This window comes from Acanthopagrus latus, chromosome 11 (genome assembly GCF_904848185.1).
Source record: "Acanthopagrus latus isolate v.2019 chromosome 11, fAcaLat1.1, whole genome shotgun sequence".
Lineage (NCBI taxonomy): Eukaryota > Metazoa > Chordata > Actinopteri > Spariformes > Sparidae > Acanthopagrus > Acanthopagrus latus.
Genome location: NC_051049.1, coordinates 9,083,717 through 9,103,366, shown reverse-complemented (window position 1 = coordinate 9,103,366; position 19,650 = coordinate 9,083,717). Strand labels below are relative to the sequence as shown.

The window sequence follows — 19,650 nt, the reverse complement described above, 5'->3', positions numbered from 1 at the left end:
CACACAAGCCATCAGGTGTTTGTGTTTCATTAGCCATGAAAAGCATAGAGGAGTTGGGCTTTAGCAAAAAGGGGTCTCAGTGGGAAGTGGCTGTAACCTGAGGCTGCAGGAAATGGACGTAAGAAAAGCAACGAGATTACGCGTGAAGGCACAATGAAAGACGCAAGTCAGACCTTAATTAGTGTCGCTAAAATCCAGGAGCGTCAGCGCTGGTCGCACGGCATTAGATCGGGGTCATTTTTTAACCACAGGACTGCTTTAACTCAAGAGAATCAATTTACATCCACAGTTATTTGGCGAAAACAAACCATAACCATCCAACCCATATTTGATATTTCCAAATGTCTAACCGTTGTAGTCAGGCGATGTTGAAAGCTGAGAAAATGTGGGCATCAGCTCAAAATCAACAGGTCTGGATTTGTTTCCCATAGACAGAATATGAACCTGCACTTCATTTATGTCAGAGGTTAATTTGGACAGAGGTTCAACAGACTGCTGGTGGAGATCCCCTGTTGAACATGAGCAACAGGAGAGAAGCACAGAGACCATGTTTTGGGAACAGAGCAACACTGTACAGTGATTAAGTGTCTGTACTGTAGTCCAGCCTTGGTCCTGCACTGCAGCTCTGAGCGGCCTCTGCTGCTGTTCTTTCTGTTATTTCAATGAGGAAACGTCAGGAAAATGTTGTCTTTGGCCGGTGATGAAGAGCAGGAAACGTCTGATACACACACTCACCGATGTCTCCCTGTGAAAATTCCCACAGTGCTCTGGTAGTTTTGTTTTGTGTCATGTGTAATTGGGTTTAGATAACCCTGCCTTGGGGATTTACATCGATACAAATATCATCAGATGAAGGAGCAAAAAGATTCTGGAAGCTTTTGGAAAACTCTCAAAAATGTACTCTTGACTTCTAGATTTTTCTCTCTAATTACATTGGAGTGTCTGGTCTCTCATTTACTGCACAATTGTGTTACATAAGACGTGATTAACATGGTGTGAACAATAAAACTAACCTCAGTTATATAACAGAGACTTTGAGCAGCAGTAAAAAAAAAAAAAAAAAAAAAAAAGTCTCAGACTAGTTTGCTTGGTCATTATCAGATAACTGACTTTGTAGGTAAAGCAAAGTGGAAGCTTTTTGCTCATGTGGAAGAAAACTGTTTAAGGGTGTAACTGAACACATCCATGTCCTGTTGTAGACATTTAAGTGCGTACATTTATTAAAACAAATGGCAAAAAACAGCCACTTCAAGTATTTTAATCACATGTGTATCATCACATTTAATGCAAAGATTTTCTATCATGTTGAGTCAGTGGGTGTACATCAAATAACTTGTGGTGTGACTTTTTATGTAAGACAGAATAACCTCTTTAAAACCTCCTGAGTACCGTCTGCTCTGATTGGTCAGCTCACACATGCCCGAGCCACCATGCTCAACATGCGTCCAGTCGGTTTCAGCTTCTAGTTAGCTTCACTTCTTCCATCAATATAAGCATAAAATTGTGCAAATGTGTGACATGGTGACGTTGTGTGAAAAAAACAAAATCACAGAATTAAAGGCGGGACTACTGATGAGGCGTTTCAGGAGCGGCATTTTCTGTGGGAAAGATGAGCTCCCGTTGGTGCGGACTTTGACCTTTTTAACTTTCAAGAGCTCTTACATGCACAAGAATCAATATGAAACGATGAAGGGAAGGAAACTAGTGAAAAAGTCTCCTTTTAAATAACAAATACGTGAATAAACACGTTATGTTTATGTAAAAATCTGCATTGATTTAATAAGACTAACTTATTTAATTGATTCACATGACAGAAAAAACAAACTTGCATTAAATGTGACCCTTCATGGAACGTAATTAAAACACTTAGTCATGGTTTTAGGGAAGGACATTTTGAATGTCGGTGATCTGTGTGTAAGTCTTTGTTTTGTTGTGAAACTCTAAACTCGTGAAGCCACATCACAGATGAAATGTGGACTCAAACCGGTTGAAACCCGTCGTCGTGCTCTGCTGCTGGACTAAGTGGTCAGTTGGAGGCGGCTCGTTGGCGCTGTGTCTGTCCAGCTGAAGTCATGTCTGTGACTCAGTGTCTCAACGTCTCTCTCCTCCTCCTCCTCCTCCATCACTCGTCCCCTCACTTACTTGTTCGTCATTTGTTCCTACAATTAGCGCATTATGTAAAATTAAAAAATGAAAAACGCTCTTTTTAATTTTCAACTGGGGCTATTCTGTCTTGTGTGGCCGATATTGAAATATCACCACTCTTGGAATTTAATAGGCCTTCTGTCACAGTGTGATAAAGCACTAAATAAATGGAAATTCCAGTTTGGTGGCAATTATTGTGTCTTTTATTGAGTGGAATAAAAAACATGCTTCCAATTAAACTCCAATTTTCCCCTTGTATATCCAAACAAATGTTTGGTTCCCATGAAAACAGTCAAAACAAAATGTGCTCATCATGCTAACACACTGAGCTATTTTTTTTCCCCCTGGTTTAACCTGCTGTGTCCGTCTTGTCTTTCAGATTGGAAGCCTGTCTCTGTGCATGTATTTGGGATGAAGCACCTGTGGGACGTTCACTTCCTCCTGCTCATCCTCCTCTACCTGTTAGGAGCCGTGACATCGCAGGTCAACCCAGGTCCGTGTTTCCACGCTCTCATTCTTCTGTGCTATGATTTCTGTGTCTGTGTTCAAGTCCCCGACTGCAGTGAGATCACGTTCAAGAGGTTGTGACAGCTATAAAATGACTTTTTGTGAGTTTTGGGTAGTGCTTTTGGACCTGGTGCTCCCAGTCTAGTCCAAAAGGATTCAGATCTTAAATAAGTGCTGCTTTGTGGGAGCCATGTGGTCCCCTCTCTCTGGTTCGGCCTCTTTGAACCCAGCATGCACGCCTTTCTCCAGCTTGCCCTCCGCTGTACGGGTGGTTTGTGTGATGTCAATGAAAAAGAGCCAATATTTTTTTTTACAAGGAAATGGAGTAGCAACATTTGTTGGGCAGAGATACAGTCAAATAAGAACCAGAGAGAGGTTTTTGGTTATTGTTGAAATAGTAGAAACACGGCAGATATCTGCCAGTAAAAACCTCGATCTGGCTACTGTTTATGACTGAAGTCTCAGAGCGTCTGTCATCGGCCTGAGTTTTCTCCATTGTTGAAAGGATAATGAATGGCACTCGGGGCTAAACAGTGATTAATGATGGTTTTTATCATAAAGGTTCAGCACAAAGTGTACAGGTCATACTGACCTCACTCCTACAGAGCAACGTTTTAAAAAGAAAGACATACCAGTGGAAAAACGCCTCATCACATCCACATCCTCCCGCCTCACTTCACCACACGTCCAGCTTCAAAATAAAACTTCTGACGTTATTATTTTTCACTCTTCTACAACTGAGAAGGCAGTTTCATTTTGAGAAGAACGTGTGAAAATAAAAATGAACATGAGGCCATAATGACAAGCCGGGGGGTGGGGGGAATTTCCTGCCTACAACTACAAACACTTTTCAAACCAAGAAAACAAAAGTTAAGTTTAAATCATTTGCACCAACACAAAGTCAGGATGCGTAAACACACAATTGAAATCTGACTTTCCCTGATTGTTATCCATTTGTTCTCTGTGCCAAAGCTACCAGATGAAAGAGAGAGCAGCTCTTGGAAGAGATAGAGCTCATAAAGAACATTTGTAGAAGGTGTGTGTGTGTGTGTGTGTGTGTGTGTGTGCATGCTGTGGTTATTCTCATGCGTATATATCCCCTTACATACAATATGCACAGTTTATATTCTGACCTCTTTAACCAGATGTGAATGTAACATAGGCTGCTTAGATGAGACACATTATGCTCATTTTCAGGTGAGGTAAAACAGGTTTACATGCCTAAATCTCACCAGAGTTTTCATACTGTCCCTTCTGTCTGAAATGCTGTTTTAGCTCCTGTCTCTTTAAGGCCGCCCCCTCCTGAATAGTCTTCTCTGATTGGTCAGCCCACACACGCATGAGCCACCACAGTCACTAATCAGCTCTGTTGTGTTTATAGCTTCCTGTGAGCTTCACTTCTACCGCGAATATAGACATCAATTATGACAATGTGTGACGAAATGATGTCACACAGGGGCTACTGGTGAGGCGTTTCAGGAGCAGTGTTTTCTGTGGGAGAGAAGAGCTCCTGTTGGAAAAACATAATATGTCTCCTTGAAGCATTTCACATTTTCTACAGAATCTTGGCCCATTAAGCATTCAGCACCGCAAGTTTTGACTGGATGTTTTATGAGGCATCTTCTCAACTGCACTTAATTAAGGATTTAAGTGTTTGACCCCTGTGGGAGTATCTTTCTCCGCTTGTCAGTCTTCCTTCTGTGTTTTTGTGAGTGAGTGTGTGTGTGTGTGTGTGTGTGTGTGTGTGTGTGTGTGTGTGTGTGTGTGTGCCTACTCGCACGCATTTACCCGCATGCACACGCATACTGTGGATCCAGCTATCCCACTGGAGTCTGTGGCTAATGCATACCAGACATTCTGACAGCAGGAAAGTCCATTGAAATAAGCTCTGTCTTTCTCCCCCGTGTGAGTGTGTGTGTGGTGTGTGAGTGTGTGTGTGTGTGTGTGTGTGTGTGTGTGTGTGTGTGTGTGTGTGTGTGTGCGGTGTGTGTTTCCCAGTATTTGACCACTCATAAGTCATGGAAAGGACTGTTTGTGCATCTTATAATGGTCAAGGTTCAACAAGTTCACCAATTCATGACAAAGTGTTCTATCTATCATCTGACATGAGGGTCTTCTTCACTCAGAAACCACCAGCCACTATTAAAAAAAAACAAACAGAAAAAAAACCACATCTCCAGTGTCACTGAGAGCTCAAATCTCAACCTGCTGTAATATATGGAAGCAGGATATATCCACCTATAATTCTGTCTAAGGCTTTAGTTCTGCTGCATTCAGAGGAGGCTCATTTTTCCACAGTCTGGAAATATTCATGGCTGAATTTAGTAGAGCTGAGTTGTCGAGCGGTGCCAACTTTCCCCTGTTTAAAATTCCCAAGCAATGGAGTTATACCATCCCTGTCTTTCCCATTTCACTCGTGAGTGGGCGAACTTTATTTCACTGGTGAGGGAGGGGGAGGTGTGGACATGCAAAGGCCGGGGCAGAGCAGCCAAGTATCAAGCTGTGCTATTATTATGAGGGCTCTTTCTCTCGTGAGGATGTTTATGGTAAATCCTGAGTGAATGAACGATTAGAACGTTCTTGATTAGATCTCATATCACTTTAATGACTTTTAAGTGAGACTAATGAAAGAAGAGATAATCTTCCTCTGAAAATTCATAATTTTTAACAATAACATGCCTTTGCTGAGGGTAACTAATAGTTAGCCAATACCAGCTAACTTTGGATAGATTCTGCTGTGTGATGATGTTACACAGTCAATTTGTTGACACCTTCTTATACTTGTGCCTCTACTACCACAAACTTTTTGTAATTTATTACAAAATGAAACGTACCTCACCAGGAGACAAGTTTGCTATTCACTGTTTGTGTTTTCATTCTGCTGTTATGAGACTTTTTCCTTTTTGAGCCACATGGGACATAGTGACATCATTTTACATAAAGTTACCATGGTGAACATGTTAGCTAACAGTTGTCTTTTTTTTTATACATCAAGCAGACACAAGGAAAACTTGAAATGTATTTGGAGTCATGTCTCTGGACAGGTGGTGAATGTAAGTCAAATGCTGACTCTCTTTTAGCTCTGTTTTCGGTCTCCACCAACTTCTGAGTGAAATATCTCGGTCTTAAGCTGCTGAGTAGTCCATTAAGTTCCCTAGCTAGTCACTAACTTTGTCCGCCATTCAGTCTCTACGTCTAGTTGTCTGTGTTTTGTTTTGCTTTTCTTTTTACATCTGTGTCTGATAACAATGACAGAAGTGAGAATGAACCAAAATGGTGAAGCTAAGGGTCATAAAACCAAATCAAAGTCCGTAGAATTTCATATTACTTAGAGACAAATATGTTATTAATATGAAAAAAACTATTGATAAGTGCAGATTTAGAGCAATGGACTCATGAGCATCTTGACTTTCAGTCCTGTTATTCTGCAGATACTGTGTACTCACATCCTAAATGTTTCCAACCATCTCCAAGCCCGGAGAAATCCATAATTTTTGTATTAACTTTATTTGTTGTCTCTTGTTATAACTTCCTGGGAAACATTAAAGAGACCAGAGCTAAAACAGAGGGTTTCATACAGATGGGGGATTGTGATTTTGTGTTTTTTTTTTGTTTTTTTAGCATTAAAGCATGTAAATTTACTCTAAACCTATTCTCCTTTAAAACAGGCCCTCATCAGTGAACATGCCTGTGTTGCATCAGATAGATTTTTATCAGTAATAGTAGTTGTTTAAGAATTAAGCCAACTGCCATGATCACACGCTACTTCACGTCAATTTTCACTGTTACGATTCAGAGGCCTTTAGTCTCGTAAATCACAAATTACAAGAAATACAGAAAGTAACATTATAAGCAATGCAGCCAAAACTGCCTCCAGCGGACAGGTATTATGAACATCATCTTGCGTGACTACTACGTGAAAGCATTTGGAGGCGGCGGTTGGACAGCAAACACTGCAGAACAAACCTGCCTTTCAGTAGTGAGGGTGCGGTAAAAAATCAAGAGGTGAGAGAGAGGCTTTGGTCCGTTACTCCTCCACCTCTCTCGCTCTCTTCTCCTCCACCACACAAGGCTGGTATTTTTCCACCTTTTTTCTAGGGTGATATTTTTAGATATTGCGGCTAAATGTTGAGCCTGATGGGTGGTGGTGGTGTGTGTGTGTGTGTGTGTAGGGGGGGGGAATATCTGTAAATGTGTGTGTGCGTCCAAACCAACACACTCGCCTGCGCCCATAGCTCGCCCCAGGGGTCACCTCTGAGTGGGCTGGGTAGATAAATAAACACAGCAAAAACCAACATTTGGAAGAGCGGTCATACATCCGGCACAGCACACTGAGACCCGTCTCTGACTCTTGAGGATGTGGTTAAAGACTCTGATAATGACTCCTATTTTCATCAATTATGTCTCAGGCAATTGCTGTGTTTTCCCCAATTTGGGACATTGCACTGGCTGCATGTTTATCTCTGTATTCTACTGGCAAGACTTCATAGAAAACCACTTCTGCCACCACCTCATAACCACACGACATGCACATAATCCAACCAGCGTTTCCACCAGGAGTGCTTAGTGGAGAGTGTTTTGCCTTTCTGTGTCATCCCAGTGTGGAGACAGTAAAAGTTAAAGATTTGGATGCTGCAGCTGCGGTTATCTTCTTCTACATCTGCATGGGCCTCATTATATACAGCCTGCATGTGTGTTATGTGTATATGTACATGACTGTGGTTGTAATGCTTGACGACTGCTGCCTCACTTCAGTTGTCATTGGCTAGCTAAGTTGCTATGACGAACAAGAAAAGGCGGCAATATTTTTAGCTTTGATAAGTCAGAGGCATGATTTAAAAATATATCCACTTACATGAAACAGAATAACATTGATATCAACATTTTGCACAGGCTCGCATCATGTTAGCTTCTCCGACAAACTAACATCAGGATAGCTTCTGCAACAGGCTATCGTCAGTGTTAGCCTCTCAGACAAACTACCATCATGTTAGCCTCTCCAAAAGTCAGTATTAGCTTAGATAAATCTCAGATAAACTTACATCAGTGTTAGCTTCTCCAACAAGCTAACATCAGTTTTAGCTTTCCCACAGTTTAGGTTTGAGCAGCATTTCAGTCATTATATTTCAGTGCTCATGTTGCTCCTTATCTTGATTGTCATACAGACCTAACAGCAGTGGTACTGCCATTTTTTACAGTACATACAGTAAAGGGTGTATACACAAATGTGCAAGGTTTTCCCAAGTCTGAAATCCTATCAGAGTTTAGGATGACATTAAGGTTTTTTGGTATTACAGACACGTGTTTCCTAACTGCTCTTTGGACTCGGGGGCAGAAACGCCACCCACTTCAAACGCCACATCCTCTGGAGCAGGCTGCAACACCGCACCAAAGACAGATACAATAATTCAACTTGGCTAATTTGACGCCAGAAATCACCAGAAAGCCTTTTTCATGTCATTTTCAGACAATAGTGCTCTTTGTCATCTTGTCCTGCCTTTTGATTTAAAATCACTTGTGCTGTTTCTCCAAAAGCAGGTTTCTAATATTTTGTGTTTTGCCATAGCTGTCATTTGTGCGGTTTGATCACATCACCTATCATTAAAATGGTTTGCCAAGGACCCTGTTAATATGAGAGCAGTAAGAGGATGTCTGTTTATGTGGTCTGCTTGATGCCAAGGCAGTCTGGTGCGAGGAGAGAAATAGCAGTGGAGTGAAAAGGAGGGGTTTCAACAGTCGGGGATAAATGATGAGAGATGAAGTGGGCAACAAAAGTTAGAGAGGACAAGATGAAAGGACAGAGGAGGCGAGTGCAGACATCTGGAAGAGTTTTTGTTTGTGCCTCCTTCGAGCTGTCACTGTGTCACTGCCAAGACGAAAAAGCCTGCATGCATGTGTGTGGCTGAAGTGCATCTACGCCTGGTTTGTGTGCAGCGTATCAGGTCGTCAGTCCCGGTCCCGAGCCTTCTGGGGTTTCCACATCTTGACTTTTAAGCAAATATTTGGAGGAGATCAAAAAAAAAAAAAAAGAGGAAGAGAGAATCACATGGGGAGAAAAAGAAGGAAAGAAAGAGCGAGAGAGGGACAGAGAAGGCCTTGAACCTCGAGCTGTGCTGTTGCTGGCATCTTCTCAAAGGTTTTTCTGTGAGACAAGGGGGCCAGGCGAACAGGGTCAGTCTGCCCTGAACTTCCGCCTCCAGGTCCAACGCTATCGTATACACAGAAATCAAGTTTTCTCCAAAGGCTCTTTCATCCGTCAATGAGGCTAACCAGCGGTCATATCCTGTAAACTGGAATTATCAGTATTAGGCCAAAACACAAGAACAACCCAGCCCTGTAGATAACACGAGATGGAGAGAGAAAAAAAAAACAGCTTTCATTTCTTCTCTCGGAAACACCCAGAAATCAGTAGTTTCATTCAGAGCCTTGTAAAAAGTTAATAGATGCCATATCGGCTGTGTCAAGCTTAGTTAGCCATGAGCGTGCTGAGTCTTAATGAGATGGAGATTGTGTAAATCACACTGTTAGCGTTTTATCACCTCGCAGAGAGACCACACAGGAGGAGAGAGAAGAGGACAGGGAAGGAACGGAGCGTGAGGGGGTGGAGGGGCATGCAGGAAACAGAGGGCATATTCCTTCTATTGACCGCACAGTGGAGGCGTGATGGGCTCAGACCAGCCAGGTTTACCACACACACACACAGACACACACACACTGACTCCTTGATACCAGCACTGTTTGGACTGGCAGAACCACTGAATGGATCCAGCTTATTATTTCAATAGAGCAACCACAGTTTGAGTGCAAGCAGTGTGTAGTTGCTGGTGTGCGTGCAGTCCTCTCACATCACCACCCCGCCCTGTCATCCAGCGCTATCCATCACATTTTGCAGGTTTCTTGACAGAAGCTGAGAATGAAATCGTTCCGTCTTAAGAAATTGTCTGGTGAACGCTCGAGTATGGTTCACAAATTTTCAACGCCAGCCGCCGCTGTGGTTGGTCTGAGAGGAGTGAGGGGATCCGCATATTAGAGGGTGTGATAATCAGCATAGCCTTAAATACCAAGGAGTGGAAAAACTATTAGAACATCCTGCTTCAATAAAAGCACCATTATAGTGTTATAGTCTTGGGCAAGTACAATTAAAGTACTCTTATTAGAAACTACTTAAGTAAAATGTAATAAAGGAACTATTTGGAAGAAACAGTGTTAATTGTGTAGTTGTGGGATCCTGACAATCGACACTAAATTAGAAGATACTCATGTCTAAACCTGACAGCCAGTTAGCTTAGCTCAGCCTGATGTTGAGACTCTGCTGGGTGCTTGGCAGCGATACTCCCTGAAGTAGTCCAGCACATCAACCCCACTAAAACCACTTTGTTATGTAGGGATTGACTTATTTTTTGTTTTACCTTTACACAGCACCAGGTTGGTTGTTTTAAATCTTGGCGCTGAATCATCCTCCTGCTGGATGTAGCTTTGTATTAAAAACACTTCTGATAAGGCTTACATTTTTACCTTTTTGTCACTTGTGAAAGTAAATATTAAATATGTATAAGTGGATCCAGAGTGCCATTTTCTCCCTCAATCCTTGATGGGCTCGTTACTGCCCCCTAGGCCAGAGGGGCTGAAACAGCATGAAGCCATTCCTTGTCATGCGACACAAAGCTGAGACTTGTGTTTTAACTGGATGTGACTTCGAACTGTATTTATTTTTTTTAGGTTTTACAAGAGAAAAGACTTGAAGGAGGGAGACTAACTAGTCGGTTTGACAAGTGTAGGTCTGGTTAACATTCTCCATCCTCCGCTGAAGGTCAGCGCAGGCCCGCTTCTCTGTGCTGTTCGAAGAAGTTAACCGTCGGGTGGCCTGAATGCTAATATTTTTTGCCAAGGTGGAGCAAATTGTAGTTATTTTAATTAGTGTTGGGTGGTTTAATGTTCTGTACAACAATGCAACGTGTTTTATATGCATATTAAATATGTGAAAATTAACCAAGTGGTTAAAGAGTACAATTGTCCCAGTGTGAAAGAGGTGTTATCAAGTGTAGCAGGATGATGAAGTAAAATATTTCCGTCTGAAACCGTGAAGTAGATTTAGAAATGTACGTAGTCACCATGCACCACCTCCATCTGCTCCATCTCAAATTCAGTGATAAAAAAACAACTTGTGGTTTCCCTTCATGAGAAATCATCAGGTTCCTTCCAAAGAAAAAGAAGAAACCAAATGAAACGTCATATTTTCCTGAATGGGTCACAACAGTCGCAATTAAAGGCCGTTCTGTCATTCTGGCCTTTCCAAAGCTACATAATCAAAAAAGTACATTCTAGGGAAAACGTCTCTAAACAAATAAGCTGCTCTTTAGCAACGCTGCTTGTAATCAGTCTGCTCCCTGTCCTGGTAAAATACAGGACGAGTGTTTAAGGCACTGAGTGAATGTCCATCTTTACCTTCATGACCATGTTCATCCTCTGATCTGTTTATTTATTTAGTCCTTCTAAGTCTTTTAATCCAACATGTTTGCTGTGTCTCAGGTGTGTGTCGGTATCCTCTGGGCATGTCAGGAGGGCAGATACAGGATGAGGACATCTCTGCCTCCAGCCAGTGGTCCGAATCCACCGCCGCTAGATATGGCCGGTAGGTCTCACACACACACGCACACACACATCATAGTATGTTTACCCTGATAATGAGCGCGCGCGCGTGTGGGTGGGTGGTTTATCCTGCAAGGTGCCTTTGCCTATTTATTTGCAGTAAACCACAAACTGGGGTATCAGTTCTACTTAGCCTCATGATTGAGGAGGCTTTATGTGTGTGTGTGTGTGTGTGTGTGTGTGTGTGTGTGTGTGTGTGTGTGTGTGTGTGCAGAAGAACTTGGGTGGCCTTCTCTAAGTATCAGGGTAATGATGTAATACTCTTTCCCCAACCAGCCTGGCTGTGTTTTCAGCCCCTGCCAGCCCCTTGCCCAAAATTAACACTTTAAGATGAATTTATGAGGCAGGCTGTCACTGAAGTGTTTTTTTAACAGGCTGTAAGAAACTGAAGTCCACCACCGCATTCACTTGTGCTTTTCCTCTCACCTTCTCCTCTCCATCCTGTCCTGATTTTCCTTCTCCCCCTGCTCTTTTCCCTTTCCTGGTGTATTTCTAACATGAACATCCCTCTGCGTCCTTCTCTGTGTTGCCCAGGTTGGACTTCGAGGAGGGCGATGGCGCCTGGTGTCCAGAGATAACAGTAGAGCCAGACAGCCTGAAGGAGTTCCTCCAGATTGACCTTCGCTCGCTCCACTTCATCACCCTCGTGGGCACGCAGGGCCGTCACGCTGGAGGCATCGGTAATGAGTTTGCCCAGATGTATAAGATTAAGTACAGCCGTGATGGGAGCCGCTGGATCTCGTGGAGGAACAGGCAGGGCAAGCAGGTCAGTCGGCCTGTCGGTGCTTTGGAGCACTGATACTCATCATCATCGTGGTTTTATGGCCCGTCATTGTTTATACCCGCTGTGCTAATATAGATGAACTGATTTTCTGCTTGTTCATTTATCCATAAAGAGGCCATGACTTCATTCTCAATCGTTAGTGAGCTTCCCGAGGTCAAGGTGTGTTTGTTTTCCTCCAGGTGATTGAAGGAAACAGGAACGCCTACGACATTGTGCTGAAGGACCTTGAGCCGCCCATCATCGCCCGCTTCGTCCGCTTCATGCCCGTCACCGACCACTCTATGAACGTCTGCATGAGGGTGGAGCTCTACGGCTGCGAATGGCTGGGTAAGAAGACGGCTGGCTTAGGTGGAATGAGAATATGAAAGGACTGATGAGCGAGGAAGCTGGGAACAAAGATCACAGCTGAGCTGGCATCAGTCCTCACCTTTGAGCCCATAAAGTCAAGACATAAAAACAGGAAAGAGTTGTTTAAACAACACTGACACCAGCATATCTAAACATTCACAATATTACCACTGAATGAAAGCACCATGTGTCTGGTTTCTGATTTAGATTAATAGTTTAAATTATGTTCCAGGAACAGCACACATCTCAAACTGACATCACAACAGCATGATTGGACTCTTACTTGTTCATGTTTTGCTTTTATTATTTCCCTTTGACATCAAATTTCACGAGGCTCCCATGTTCAAAATCTCCAGCGGAAATTAGGCATTCCACTATTCTCCTTTTTGGTTATTTTCATGCACACGTGTTATCCTAAAATGCTCATTAGTGTACACCATATGCCAGGCATCAAGCAAGACTCCAGTAATTTAAAGCTATTTGGAACAACAGGATGTTTTTTTGGAAACATTCAACGTGTGAACGATTGAGGGAAAAGGAGTCTTTTTTTTTCCCCAGCATCTAGATTATTGCTTGAAGTCGTAAAATTTTGTCTTGGAGTATGAAACCTGCTAAAATTTGAGAGGAAAAACCAGGCGAACGATCAAGGATTAGCTTAAAGGCTTTATCAGGTCCTCTCATGAAACATTTCCTTATACCTCACACATCCTATATATTCTGCGTTTACTCGTTTAAGCTCTTCATTGAAATCTAATATGATAGTTGTGCTTTTTATTTGTATTTGAAACAATGGAAATTTGACCCATGTATTGTACATTATTTTGCAAGTATTTTTCTGTGGTTCATCTGAACAAATTGGTAAATTTAGCTCTAGATTAACAAACTTTTCGAGAAATGTTTTTTGACAGAAGATGAGTTTGCAGTGATGGTTCATCTTCTTCCTCTTCTGCGTTACAGACGGTCTGGTGTCGTACAATGCTCCCGCTGGAGAACAGATGAACTTGCCCTCTCACCCTGTTTATCTCAACGACACTGTCTATGATGGAGCTGTCATCCACAGGTGTGTGTGTGTGTGTGTGTGTGTGTGTGTGTGTGTGTTTAGTTATTCCTTCCTTCCTTTTTTCACCGCTCCATCGTGGCTCTCATCCTCGGTCAGTATTTTTCCCCCCTCACCTTGTTGTGTCCTGGTCACCATGGTGAAAGCACAGAGACAGACAGTGGCGAGTGGGTCATGTGGGTTTACTGTTAGGCAATACCTCATGGGAATGACTGAGTCAACCGTGCTTATGATGTTTAAAAAACCGGAATGAACCAATCAGTCTTTTTGGCAGTAGTGTTTGGGTTATGGTGTGGTGAATAATGTCCTCCATGACACAGACAGGCTTCCATTCTCCATTAAGGCAGAGGGGAAAAGAAAATGGCCTTTATTATGATATCACAGTCAAGAGCAGGAGTGAGGGATTGGTTTGACAATGCTGCCACCTAGTGTTGAGTGGTTGTAAAATTAAAAAAAACCATTTTAACAGAGGGGCCTACTGTGATTTTAAAGGATGTTTCCTGCTTCTCATTTACGCTCCTTTTTTTCTGTTTCTCAGTATGACAGAGGGTTTGGGCCAGCTGACTGATGGAGTGTGCGGCCTGGATGATTTCACACAAAGTCACGTCTACAATGTGTGGCCCGGTTACGACTACGTTGGCTGGAGCAATGAGAGCTTCCCAAGTGGATTTGTGGAAATCATGTTTGAGTTTGATCGCACACGAAACTTCACCACCATGAAAGTGAGTCTCCGTATTACATCATCCTATATTCTCAGTTTTTTATGCCTCTCAGATGTGCTAGAAGTCCTCCTATTTATCTGTCCAGGTCCACTGCAACAACATGTTCTCGCAGCACGTCAAGGCCTTCCGCCAGGTGGTGTGTTACTTCCGCTCAGAGTCAGACTGGGAGGCCTCGCCGCTCTCCTTCAGCCCCGTGGTGGACGAGAAGAACCCCAGTGCCCGCTTCGTCACCGTCAACCTGGCCAATCACATGGCCAGTGCCATCAAGTGCCAGTTCTACTTTGCTGATGCCTGGATGCTGTTCAGTGAGATCACCTTCCAGTCAGGTGCAGATCATACAACTGTTTGTAAAAGCTCTAACTGGTAGTTTTACATTCACACATGTATGTAGTTTTACTAATTTTAAGCTTATTTACTCCTGCAAACATTTGCAAAATCTGATGAGTGCTGCACATGAGGAAAATTAACTATTCAGACCCTTCTAATTTGAATTAAACTGTTGGTTTCTGATCAGCTGTGTGTCATCTGACCTTTCAGATACAGCCATGTACAACACAACGCTGGTGACACCCAAGCCAGAACCAACAGCAAACACACAACCAGGTCAGTAATCACTCCACATGCATGATAAAGACCCATACATTCAATAAAGCATTTTGTGGCAGGCATGCCAATAGCAATATGTTGTTGTTGTTGTTGTCAACAGTGTTGTGTGAGCATCTGAAATGTGTCGCATTGTTTTTTGGGTAACGAAAAATATTCACAAAACACAAAATAAAATCAAAATATGACACAGAAGAAACAATCAAGTGAATTGCTACTAAAACATCCCAATATCCCTGACTGATTTTGAGTGGTGTATATAATGTGCTGGTACTATATACCCAGTATATAGTATAGTACAACAATAAAAGGTTCATGTGATAAAAAGCAAAGAAAAACTGCCTCAGTAAGAGTAGGGATCAGATCAAGTGCAAAGCTACGTGGGAAAACTGTGAAGCAGTTTATAAAAATGAAGATCATGAACTGTCCACAGAAGAAATGCAGTTCCTTAAAGAGAGGGTGTTCTGGATTTCCTATGATGGATGTAGAAATGATGCCCAGCTGGTTCCTGATTTGACGTGTAGATCTCCATATATGTACCAACCAATCAGTGAGAAGGTCAGGACTGATTCTATGACAGATCTGTAAAATAACACTGTACAGACTGCAAAAAGAGTTAAGATCCTCTCAAAGGCGGGCAGGTTGAAACCCAGAAGAAGAACTGACAAGGAGACCAATCAGGGACAGGTTGTGCTCATCAGGACAACCACAAGGAAGGAAGACAGGAAGTAACACAGCAGGACACTCGAAGGTGAACCTGACAAAACGTCTCTCCCTTTGAAATAAAGTTCAGAGAAGGTGGAAGTGACGTTTGGCTTTCATGTGTGAGAGTTTGAACTGAAGAGGGCAGATTGTTTCCCTGTCAGAGCAGTTAATTAACATTTCCACAGTCCTGATAATGGACTTTATCGCAGCAAACATTTCAACTTGTCATAGCAGGAAAAGCCCAGGTGGAACTAATAACATTAACTAGTTGGCTCTCTTTTATTTAGGCATGTCAGCATGTGAAATTACAGCACCTGAGATTTGACACACCTCCGTGGATATTAGTATTTAAACCTGTTTGACAAGACGCAACGTGTGCTGTGGCAAAGGTTCATTCTGCTTTTGCAAAAAACGTTTCACATGAATCCTTTTTTTCAAGTTAAAACTGTCTGGATTTAATGGAGAATTCCAGTCTGGTCCCCCACATACACATGAAAACAGACCATACAGCCCCCATATTTGATAACACCTATCTGTCTGTTCACCTCTCTTTAGAAGACGACCCCACCCACAAAGTAGACGACAGCAACACCCGGATTCTGATTGGCTGTTTAGTGGCCATCATCTTCATCCTGGTGGCCATCATCGTCATCATCCTGTGGAGGCAGGTGTGGCAGAAGATGTTGGAGAAGGTGAGCTCATGTGCAATTCCGCGTGTAGTTTTGTCTTTGGGAGGTGGTCAGATTTGTTCCTTCACCCCCCCCACGTCCTTTATTCTAGGCCTCTCGCCGGATGCTGGACGATGAACTAACCGCTAGTTTGTCAATACAGAGCGAGACGTTCGCCTACAACCACAACCAGTCGAGCATGACCAGCGAGCAGGAGTCTAATTCCACCTATGAGCGCATCTTCCCCCTCGGCCCTGACTACCAGGAGCCATCACGCCTCATATGCAAGCTGCCCGAGTTTGCTCAGAGCTCAGAGGAGCCTGGTAGGTTGACACACACATCTCTTACATATATATTATAATTACATAACTATGATTACTCAAATGCTTGTACTGTGTTTCAGCTTCAACCGGCACGACTGCTTCTAAATCCACCACAACCACCGTAGCTCAAGACGGCGTCCCTCACTACGCAGAGGCAGACATTGTAAACCTGCAGGGCGTGACCGGCAGCAACACGTACGCCATCCCTGCTGTGACTATGGACCTGCTGTCAGGGAAGGATGTTGTGGTGGAGGAGTTCCCCCGAAAGCTGCTCACGTTCAAGGAGAAGCTGGGAGAGGGCCAGTTTGGGGAGGTGTGTGCTCCATTCCCCCACAGCCGTTTTCTTTCTTTTCTTTCTTTTTTTTTTTTTTTTTTTACATCTCTAGGGAGGCTCAAAACACAAATGAAATTCTAAATCTTGTATTCCCTTTTTCTGCTCCCTCTTCCTTCCAGGTGCACCTGTGTGAAGCTGAGGGAATGCAGGAGTTCATGAATAAGGAGTTTTTATTTGACATCCCTGAGGACCAGCCAGTTTTAGTGGCTGTGAAGATGCTCCGTTCAGACGCCAACAAAAATGCAAGGTATCGATTCTGGAAGCCCGAATGATCTGCACCAAATATCTTGTTTGTTTTTTTAATCTAAAGTAAGACACCTCTCTCTTTTGATTTTGGCAGGAACGACTTCCTGAAAGAGATAAAGATCATGTCACGTTTGAAGGACCCCAACATCATTCGCCTGCTTGCCGTGTGCATCTACAGCGACCCTCTCTGTATGATCACAGAGTACATGGAGAACGGAGATCTCAACCAGTTCCTCTCCCGCCACGAGCCCGAGGGGCAACTGGCTCTGCTCAGCAATGCACCCACTGTCAGGTGAGTGGTGTCGAACGAATTGGATCAAGACAGAAGGAGTATGTTTTTTTTTTTTCCTTTTTTTTTTCTATCTGGTTCATAACACACTGTTCCTTATCTCTCCCCTCCAGCTTCAGTAACCTTTGCCACATGGCCGCTCAGATAGCGTCGGGGATGAAGTACCTCTCCTCTCTGAATTTCGTCCATCGAGATTTGGCCACGCGGAATTGCCTGGTGGGCAAAAACTACACGATAAAGATAGCCGACTTCGGCATGAGCAGAAACCTGTACAGCGGTGATTACTACCGCATCCAGGGCAGGGCGGTGCTACCGATACGCTGGATGTCATGGGAGAGCATCCTGCTGGTGAGGGCCGCTGCTTAACACATAGTTTGACCTTCAATTAATGTTTTCCTGACAAGCTGAGAGAAGTTTTGTTGAGCTTGTTCTAATAAAATTTGCTAATCTCTTTTTTTTTTTTGCTGTGCAGGGTAAATTCACCACAGCGAGCGATGTGTGGGCCTTCGGGGTCACCCTGTGGGAGATACTGAACTTCTGCAAGGAGCAGCCCTACTCTCAGCTCACTGATGAGCAGGTGATAGAAAACACAGGGGAGTTTTTCAGGGACCAGAAAAGACAGGTGAGTGTCATCACAAACATTTCATTTGATTTGAAAAGTACCTGTGAATCCCCGGCTACATTTCTCCCTCCCTGTCGTGCAGATCTACCTGCCTCAGCCCGTGCTGTGTCCGGACTCGCTCTATAAGATCATGCTGAGCTGCTGGAGGAGGAACACGAAGGAACGGCCCTCCTTCCAGGAAATACATCGAGCCCTCCTGGACTAACAGCCGGGGCAATGTGAGAGACAGTGATTCCCAGTCTGCTCATCTCTGGGGGACACGGTGCATGACAAGAGCAGACCAATGATTCAGGCAGGATCTAGGTTTAAGCTATCTTGTTTCTTGTAGAGGAACAGGTTAAGAGCCACCTGTGGGCGCCAAGCTACGATATGGGAAACACTGTTTCGTGGACTTACACACCACAAAGACGGACTACCAGAGACTGTTGGTGTGCGTCCGTTTGAGTATAACTAGCACAATCACGTCGGGCTAACATGTTTTATAGACATACAGGCATTCTTAATAAAATCTACTCTGTTTCGTACGACACCAGAGCACACACAGAAACGTGACAGAGGGTTTGGTTGTGTTGAGAAGCCAAAGTTAAAATGTAGCAAGTGACATTCGGCACTTTTAAAAATATATTTTGATTTTCTTTTCTTTTCTTTTTTTAAATATGAGTTCAAATCTCCCATGTTACAGTGTTCGATAAGAAACCTTCTTGTGTCTTCTTTTGGAAGACTGCTTGAATGTAGAAAAGTGCAGCGAAGCATTCACTGTCACATTTTAGTATATTTCAAGTATCTCATCTCAGTTTCATCTCATCTAGAGCAACAAGGAAATATCAAGTAACTCAGTCTTTCTCTTCTCCTTGCAGTTTTTCCACAGCAATTTGAACATGAAGTGTATATGACTGTGTATTTTCAATAGATGAGTTTTAAATCTCAAATAGCAATATTTTGTATTAATATTTATATGTTAATATGTGTTTGTTCTGTCTATATTTTGTTGATATATTTGTGGATAATCTCTCTTTGAGTTGTTTCGAGTATTGTATTTTTATTTTCAGTATTTTTCTGCTCACATTTTCGATTAAGAAACTGCTTTAGAATATTTTTTTTTTCCAACTGCACTGTACCACTTAATGTCTTGATATTAACAGCAAGCTCTTTGATACCTGATCAGATGTTGTCAGATGTTTATCAGGATGCAGACCATGTGTGATGTCGGTTCAAAAGTATGTGTTTACAGTCAGCTTTATTGGGAAGACGTTCCTGAGTGTGTTTTAGGTGTTGAACCAGTTAAAGGAGACATATTTTGCTCATTGTTTGGGTTGTTAGTAGAATAGGTTTACATGCTTTAATGCTCATAAAACACATCATTGTTCTCATGCTGCCCAGTGCGGCAGCTCAGTTCCCCCTTGTCTCTGTTTTAGCTCCTGTCTCTTTAAGAACCCAGTCTGCTCTGATTGGTCAGCTTGCACATGCCTGACCCAGCACTCCTATCAACAACAGAGTAGCTGTGCTGAATCAATTTGTACATGGCAAACTAGCCGCTATGCATAAATTACGCAAATGTGTGACATGGTGACGCAGTGTGGCGTCTCAAAGTCACTGAATTAAAGGCGGGACTACTGACGAGGCTTTTACAGGAGCAGTGTTTCTGTGG

At 43.0% G+C, this 19,650-nt stretch overlaps 1 protein-coding gene across 2 annotated transcripts in view; it reads left to right on the top strand.

Annotated features, from left to right (window-relative positions):
* Nucleotides 1-19,368, top strand: part of ddr2a (discoidin domain receptor tyrosine kinase 2a) — a 32,934-nt gene extending 13,566 nt beyond the window's left edge. Inside the window, exons 2-17 of one of the 2 annotated variants that reach the window (XM_037115837.1) lie at nt 2,525-2,638; nt 11,182-11,284; nt 11,836-12,067; nt 12,265-12,412; nt 13,391-13,493; nt 14,029-14,212; nt 14,298-14,538; nt 14,750-14,815; nt 16,076-16,212; nt 16,352-16,511; nt 16,592-16,824; nt 16,965-17,092; nt 17,186-17,383; nt 17,494-17,728; nt 17,853-18,002; nt 18,085-19,368. In XM_037115837.1, coding sequence (XP_036971732.1) covers nt 2,557-2,638; nt 11,182-11,284; nt 11,836-12,067; nt 12,265-12,412; nt 13,391-13,493; nt 14,029-14,212; nt 14,298-14,538; nt 14,750-14,815; nt 16,076-16,212; nt 16,352-16,511; nt 16,592-16,824; nt 16,965-17,092; nt 17,186-17,383; nt 17,494-17,728; nt 17,853-18,002; nt 18,085-18,207 — 2,523 coding nt within the window. In that variant the 5' untranslated portion in view covers nt 2,525-2,556 and the 3' untranslated portion in view covers nt 18,208-19,368. Of the gene's footprint in view, nt 1-2,524; nt 2,639-11,181; nt 11,285-11,835; nt 12,068-12,264; nt 12,413-13,390; nt 13,494-14,028; nt 14,213-14,297; nt 14,539-14,749; nt 14,816-16,075; nt 16,213-16,300; nt 16,512-16,591; nt 16,825-16,964; nt 17,093-17,185; nt 17,384-17,493; nt 17,729-17,852; nt 18,003-18,084 lie in introns of both variants that reach the window. The other variant, XM_037115836.1, reaches the window with a different exon arrangement.
* Nucleotides 19,369-19,650: the final 282 nt, after the last annotated feature.